The following is an 8,379-nucleotide window of genomic DNA, read 5'->3' as shown; positions in this document are numbered from 1 at the left end:
ATGAAGCACCATTTGGTTGTACTTGCACAAGCACAAGTACATGCTCCGAAGGTACCACATGGTGGTCCAAAGAAGAGTCAAAAAGTGAAACATAGAAACTATGCTTTGACTTTGGAAATCTTGAAGGCCAACAACTTCGTCGATCGTCCTGTTTTTCCGAAAGAGGATTTCAAACGGCGTTTTCGTATGAAAAAATCTTTATTCCTTCACATCTTCAACGATATTCAGACTCATTTTAAGTACTTTCAGTCTGAATTTAACAATGCTGGTAAACCTGGTATAGATCCTCTGATAAAGGTGGCTGCAGCTTTGCGTATTCTTGGTTATGGTACGGTAGCTGATCAAATTGACGATCAATTATACATTTATGAGAAAATTGGAAACCAGGCGTTGAGGCATTTATGTAATGCAATTATCAAATTGTACGGTTCAGTCTACTTGCGAAGGCAAAATATTACAGATACAGAATGCTTGCTTGCACATGCATTCTGCCAAACGTGGATAGCCAGATATGTTAAGAAGTGTTGATTGCATGCATTGGGAATGACATAATTGTCTAACTAGATGGCAAGGTGTTTATAGTGGTTGTTCTGGAAAACCATCTGTTATTCTCGAAGCTGTTGCAATCGAAGACCTGTGGATATGACATTCTTTCTTTGAGATGTCAGGGTCACACAATGACATTAACGTGTTGGACAACTCACTGGTATTTGAGCACGTGATTAATGACACTTTTGCACCTGTTTATTTTGATGTAAATCAGCATAGCTATAATATGGGTTATTATTTAGTTGATGGTATCACTACAAGAAACAGAGTCTTTGGCGACAAAAGTTTTAGCGACGATAGTATATCGTAGCCAATGGTCACTTTTGGCAACGTTTTTAATCGTTGCCCATACTAATCTAACTTGCTTTTGAAAAATATTTTTGCTAACGTTTTTAGCGTAGCCAAAAGTGGTAATCATTATTTGTAGAACGAAAATAGAATTTTGGCGACGAAGTCAACGACGTAAATTGATTTTTCTATTTAGCTATGTTTTTTAGCGTTGGTGATTGTATTTTATTACCAACATTTTTTTCGAACCGTTGCTAGTAATGGTATTTCAACCACATCATAATATACGTCGCTAATCCACTTTATAATTCAGTTTATATTAGGGACAAAATAATTGTCAAAAAATATCTAATTAGTTTAGTGACAAAATTTTCTTATTTTTTGCGCTATATTTTTCGGTCGAGCCCGCTATATTTTTAGCTATTGCCGCCCCCATTGTTTTAAGAAAACAAAAAGAAAAATTAAATAGGAAACCCTAAGTCTCCAAAATAGAAAAGAAGCAAATTTAAAACCCGCCTTTCCTCCCCTTCTCCCACACTTCATCTTTCTCAATACTGAATCGCGGCAACCGATCGAATCAATACACCAACCTTTGGCTTGAGGTGGCAAAAGGTGAGGCTATGTCAATCCCAACTACCAGAGCCCCTTACCTTAATTTGGTTATCTGAAATTAAGGTGAAGCCTTGCACTAACAAAAGGTGAAGCACTGAAATTAAGGTACGCCTTATCTATCTCTCCCTCTCTCTGAAATTAAACAAAGGTGAAGCCTTGTGTGAAATTGTAAGCTTGATTTCTATTTCTATTTATATTGTTTGGATAATTGGATAAATCTTAAGACTCTCCCAAAAGTGAAAACCTTATGTTGGTCGGATCTATTTTTTATTTCTTAAATAATTTAGTTGATTTGTTCTTGAACTTGCAGAGTTTCACGTTTGTTTTATGTTAAGTTGTTAGATATTCATCGCTCACTTCTAGTAATAGTCAAAGCCTCAGTAGTAATAGTTTTTTCCATCGGTCACTTCTGATACTAAACTTATGTTTCAGAGTATTGCTACCTTTTGATGAATAATTTTAGTAATTTATGCTACTTTATGTAAACTTTGGTAGACTTCTATCTCTATTAACTCCCTGCTAACTGATAGGGGGAAGGACCCTTTACTGGTGAACACCGATGACTCGCTCCCATGGTTTATAGTTTCGAATAAGCTAGGAAAAGGTTTTATACTTTTTGTCTAGGTTCTGTTTTGATGTCTTTAGGCGAGAATTTAAAGCGGTATTGGAAGCCAGATGTTATTCAGAGTGGTATAAATTATTTGGATTTGTCACTATGCTTATAACCACTGTTAAGGAGGTGAATATACTCAGTCTCACAATGGACATTGGTAGTGTGGTTGACTTAAGGGATTTGTGGTCTGGCTGCAATCTAGAACTTTTCCCTTTTTTCAGGATTTGTCCTTCATAAATTTATTTTTGGTCAAACAATTTTTGCTGATTGGAAACATGCATGTGAATTGACTTTCGATATTTTACTCTTTAGTTTAGGACTGTTTGTGTTTAAATACCATATATGTCTGATGCATACTTTGTGTTTCACACTTTGCTATTTTTCTTTTTTTTACTTACTTGGTTCTCTGCATAATCCTTTAGATTTGTGTTTGTTGTAGTATGTAGACATGTGCTGTTAAAAAAATTAAACGAGGTTGTTAACTTGGTGGTTTTAGGAAGTGTAAACTTTTGTACTCATTAGTTTAGGACTTTGGTTGTGTTTACATACTTTATATGATGAATACTTTGCGTTTGACACTATGCTATGTGTTATTGTTGTTAGTAATTACTACCTAATCCTTTTGGTGTTTGTTTGTTAGAACTATTTGTAGACATGTGTTTTTGATCTCTGGTTTGTACAGCCCACTCCTAATAAATATAATTAGGGATAGTATCTCTTACAAACTTAATCAAATGGTCTTAATTTTAGGCATCTTAGTTGAAAAAGTTAATCTATTTGATATGTATCTCTTAGAGTATATCATAAACGTTAATACTTGTAGGTTTTGTTTGTATTGCTTTTTGATATTGTAATGCACTGTTATTGTTGTTGCATTTGCTGATGGATGAAAATAATTAATGTTTTGTTATAACTTATTGAACTAGTATATTTTAAGCTATTCTTTGTATTAATATGACATAAATCTTTTGTTAAAAAGTATTACTATTTGATATGCTTTGATGCAGCTATGGGACCTGGTCGTTCATCGCGTGCTCGTGTTGCTTCACAGTCTCAGGCCACTCAACCCGCGTAAGATGGTTTTGGTGTTAGTATAATTCTTTCTTAATTTCGTACTATTCTTCTTCATACCAATCTTTTACGGTTCTAATTCTTCTTCATATCAATCTTTTACGGTTCTACTAGTGTTGGTACAATGCTTACTAACAAATATCTAGTCTTCTTAATAACACTATTAAAGCCAAAACTCGGGAGCCTAGAAAGAAGACCCAAAACCTAATTCTAAAGAACCACGAGGGGGTGGAAAACTAAGGGTAGAGATTGTTATTAGGAAAGGTAGGCATGTAGGCACTTGGAGCCAACAGTGGATCACCGAGCTTGGTGTCATTGCTAGGTATAGAATACAGCCTTTTGCCCATTACTGGAAAGACATGAGTGATGATCAAAGAAAGAGTCTTCACAAGCTTGTTTTGTAAAGGATGTTTGCTTATTAATTTTTTTTTTACTGTAACTCTTTAAGGATCATACTTAAAATCATGTTTTTATAATATTTTTGTCTTTATTTTATTTTATTTGTTTTTTGTAGGAAAAGTTTGACATGGACATACATCTACCACATGTCGAAACTACGGTTAATAATTATATTAGAGATCGTTTCAGAGATCATAGGTGTGCTCTTCACAAGTATTACGCGGGCCTTCCGAATAATGTGAACAAACGCCAACGCCCATCTAATGGTGTATCATAAGAGTCTTGGGAGAGTTGGTGTGATCTGTGGGAAATAGATAAGTTCAAGGTGAGTTTACACACTATTATATAAAGAAGAGGTTATGGCAGTGTGGGAAGTGGCAATGCTAAAGGGTTAGTTGTTATAATTATACACATTATAATAGTTCTTTTTATGATAAATAGGTTATTTGTTTTAATCTAGGATGTTAGTATGCATAACCAGTACAGCCGTTCATGCCTCGTCGTCAACCATTGTACTGGTTCAAAATCTTTTTTGTGTATCCAGGCTGACATGGTATAGTTAATTAAATGATTCATTTTAGATATTAAAAATAGTTTTTTTTATGTCTTCTTCTAGTACTAACTTTGGGAGTTTGTTTCTTTTGAAATGTCACAGCCGGTTGATCCTGAAAATCAACAAGAGGCTGGGATGATTGCACTGCATTGTAAGACTCATTTCAGTGACAAAAAAGGCTGGGTTTCTCCTGAAGCCGAAAATAATTATGTAATTAACTTGTACTTACCCTTTAAGTTAACTAAATCGTAGTTTTGTGAGATATTTATATTTATTTGTTTTCTTTTTAGGAGAGAATGGTAGAACTCATCCATAATCAACCTATACCGGAAGCTTCTAACTCTTTGACTGACGAAGAGATTTTTGATAAAGTCTTGGGTGTATGACCTGGTTATAAATGGGGTCTTGGACATGGCGAGGCACCCCCATACCATAAACATGTGGCTGGATATGGGCATCCAGATGTGGATCAGTTGAGGGCAAGGGTAGAGGAGGCCGGCAGAGTCTCAACTTGAAGAGTTGCGAGCATGGAAGGTAGTGGCTGAAGAAACACAAGCAGCACACAAGACACAATTTGAGCAACAACAACGCCAGTTGGACTATCTCATGGAGAAGCTGGGTGGTCCTCCTTCAATGTGGTATGATTTATAAAATTAATTGTTTTCTGATCTGTGGTGGTGTTGATTGATTGGGTTTTATTTTGTTTGAAGTCCCATAGAAAGCTAAATTCACTGCACCATTGGAATGAATAAGCCTCCATATCATGCATCGCTATCTGGGTTGCCTTCATTGAATTTTCTGCCTGGGCTTTTCACTATGATGAAGGTCAGTGTAAACCTGAATATCATACATGTATCTCCTCAAAGGTGTAGTGGAATACGTATTAGCAATGTCGTCACTTCTTGAAGTAGGAGTGGATGATGGCTATGTTATTGTTTATGATTCTATTTATATTGTATAAGACATATTAGGGTATATGGGATGTTGTTCATATATAAATTGTTTCTTCTGATTCGAGGATTGGCTACTTGATTTAACTGACATTTGTCAAGATGGTTAAGTAGTCGATTCCACGAATCAGTACATTTTTTAGTAGTTGGGTTTACGGCTGAGGTTTTAATATATTAAATAGAAGTATATTATTTGATTTTCAGGTTATGACAGGTTTTAAATTTATGAAATATTGGAAATACAAAGGAAATTCTGTCAATTTTTTTTTATAATGCGATGTTCAAAGGTTGTTTTATATTTTAGTTCTAGTTTGGACTCATGTAAGTCAAACACGCTTTCGTCTTGATTTATTAGATTGTTGAATATTCGGATCGAGCTTTTTTATCTGAATATTCAATTGTCTGAAAAATTGGGGCGTGACAGTAGCTTAGTGGCCTATCTCCATCTTTGCTTCAAGTACCATGTATGCATTATGAGGCAATGGGCTATATGTATTTTAGATTGGGACATGATCACTTAGTTAATATATTTAGTTAAATATGCTTGCAGATGCCTAATAAATTGGGTGAGTGGGTTAAGGCAGTCTCGTTTTCTTATTTGTTATAGGAGTTTGTCATGTGGTTGTTTGTGAACTAAACACGTATTTTATGAATCTTAATAGTTTGGGATATGGGGGACTTGGTTAAGGTGTAATTTTCTACTGTATTGCACATGACTTGTCCTTGATCTGCATTTTGTTTTATTTCACATGACTTGTCCTTAATCTGCATGTTATAGATGATTGGTGATGTTATAGCTGATTGGATACCAACATTGGCAAATGGGTGTAAGTGTATTTATATGTCTCTTGGTAGTGGTGCTGCATCATATTTGGTGGCCTATCTTAGTTGAATTCTTGCTTCTTAGTTATGTTCACTGGATTTTAATTTTGACATGATGAAACTATTATATTTTTGGTTTCACATTTTTTTTTTTGGGTGGTCTAATGGATAACATCTTAATGTGCAGATAATCTTACGTCAAAAGAGAAGTGGTATTATTTTTTGTGAAGAAATGGCAATAAGGAATTGCAAGAGGTCTCCGATGAATCTAAATGCTATTGGTCAATTTTTTATTTTTTTGTGAAGACGGTTTCATTCGCAACCTACTTGAGGGATGTTTAGAATTGTGTTTGTTTAAGTTAATACTTTTATTAAGATGACTTTAGAAAAAATTATGAGGGGGATGATGCAACTCTCTTGTTTCTAATTGAGTGAATTGACTCATTTTTATTTATTGAAAATTTGTTATGTATTACATATTATTAAATAATTGATGTTATATATGGTTGTTTTATTGTAGGTTTATTTGTTGAATGGTAATTGGATGGGAGGGGGGACAGGTGAAAATTGCACAAATGGTGCAAAATTGACGACGATATTAGCGATGAAAATAGTCTCATATCTATTTCCTCTAGTGACGATTAGAACGCTGCTTAAAACACTCAAAATTCAAATATTTTAGAGTTTTGACGATGATAAAAACGTAGTTCAAAAATTAAATATTTTAGACCTTTGATGATCGCTAAAACACTCAAAATTCAAATATTTTAAACCTTTGATGACGATAACAATGTCGCTAAAAACACTCATAATTCAAATATTTTAGACCTTTGACGACGATAAAAATGTTGCTAATAACACCAATTTTTCAATTTTTTTGGATTTGTAGTGATGATTAAAATGTCGCCAATAATACTAAATTTTTTAAACTTTTGAGCATTTACTGACGATAGAAACATTGCTCAGTAAGGCCTCATTATCGACAATTTGGAAAACGTCGCAAAACATTCACCTTTTGCGACGTTATTGTATTGAGAACGCGAAAATAAATTAGCGACGAAACTAAGGCAATAACGACAGTTACCATCGTCGCTGAAGGAGCCACATGTAGCGACGTTAAAAAAACGCAGCTCTATATAATTGCCGACTATAACATTGGCTATGATGTGGAAACACTCCAAAAATCATTGCTAAATGTCATGGGCGACATTTTATCAATATTCAGCGACGTTTATTTTTGTCGCTAAAGACCCTGTTTCTTGTAGTGTATCTATCCTAACTATGCGACATTTATACAAACAATTTCAAAACCTAATGCTCTAAATACGAAGTGGTTCACAATGATGCAAGAAGCTGCAAGAAAAGATATTGAAAGAGCTTTTGTGGTTTTGCAATCTAAATTTGGGATTTTGACAAAAGCTTGCAAATTATGGCATGTGGAGACAATGGGTACTATTATAAGAGCATGTATCATATTGCACAATATGATAATCGGAGCTAAAAATAAAAATTATGAAATGAGGAGGTACATTCCTGATCTAGAAGGGCAACCACAGATCCCACCTACTCGGGAACACTACATTAAGGGGACTCTACGAGTTCAATCAAAGACTATGCATGATAGACTTAAAAACGACATTGTCAAGCATCTATGGAGCATTAGGGGTGACCAACGTTGATTGTTGTAATTTAATTTAATTTTGTAGATGCATGTTTATTCTTAATCATCAATAAACAATGTTAATCAATTTCTATTTTATTATATATATTTTTTAATTTAAACTAACATATATTTATATAAAATAAAAGTTTATTCATATTAAAAAAACATATTACGTTACATAGTCATAGAAAATAAAATGATTAACCACTCTTAACCTTTTCCATTACAGCACCCAACCACTCACATTTTCCACACACTAAACACTTCAATAGATCAAGACCTTTTCATTCAAGGTTCGCAAACTTTTTCACCTCTCTAACACCATCACAACCATTTGGGCATGGTATCTGTGCATATGGGCAATACCTATACCAATAATCATCCTCGCCACAACACGTGCATATCAATAAACTGTCTCAACATATATATTCAATACCAGGACATATATTATACATGCATTTCAAAAATCTTACTTCTTCACCATCTTCGTTACAACTTCTATATATGAGCATATAACCTTGGCAATGTGGTGCTTTAGGACACCTTGCATTCAGATACTTGCATGATAACGCAAGGTATTTTCTTTTGCACCTCTCTTGATCGAGTGTATCAAAATAACATGATTGTTGAGTTGATTCGCCAATGTTAGTATGTTGGCTAGTTTTTTGCAATGATGAAGAAGAAGTCATGGTAAAATGAAATGGTTGTGTGGAGATAGTTTTAGAGTGTTAGGTGAAAATGAAGCAATTTGTGAAATTCCTGACTTTCTACTCAATAGCATGCGACATTGGTAATGGCGTGCATGGTGGGGTCTACAATCACATTTGCGATCGATATTTGCGACTACTTAGAGTTGGTC

The 8,379-nt window shown here is 34.4% G+C and overlaps 1 protein-coding gene across 1 annotated transcript; it reads left to right on the top strand.

Annotated features, from left to right (window-relative positions):
- On the top strand, positions 1–528 carry LOC147482430 (uncharacterized). Its single transcript, XM_086579314.1, has one exon. It carries the CDS (start codon positions 1–3, stop codon positions 526–528), a length of 528 nt encoding a protein of 175 aa, XP_086435440.1.
- The last annotated feature ends 7,851 nt before the right edge of the window (positions 529–8,379 follow it).

Source organism: Coptis chinensis, chromosome 8, assembly GCF_015680905.1.
Source record: "Coptis chinensis isolate HL-2020 chromosome 8, ASM1568090v1, whole genome shotgun sequence".
Classification (NCBI taxonomy): Eukaryota; Viridiplantae; Streptophyta; class Magnoliopsida; order Ranunculales; family Ranunculaceae; genus Coptis; species Coptis chinensis.
The sequence above is the reverse complement of the archived record's forward strand: the minus strand, read 5'-3'. Positions and strand labels throughout refer to the sequence as shown.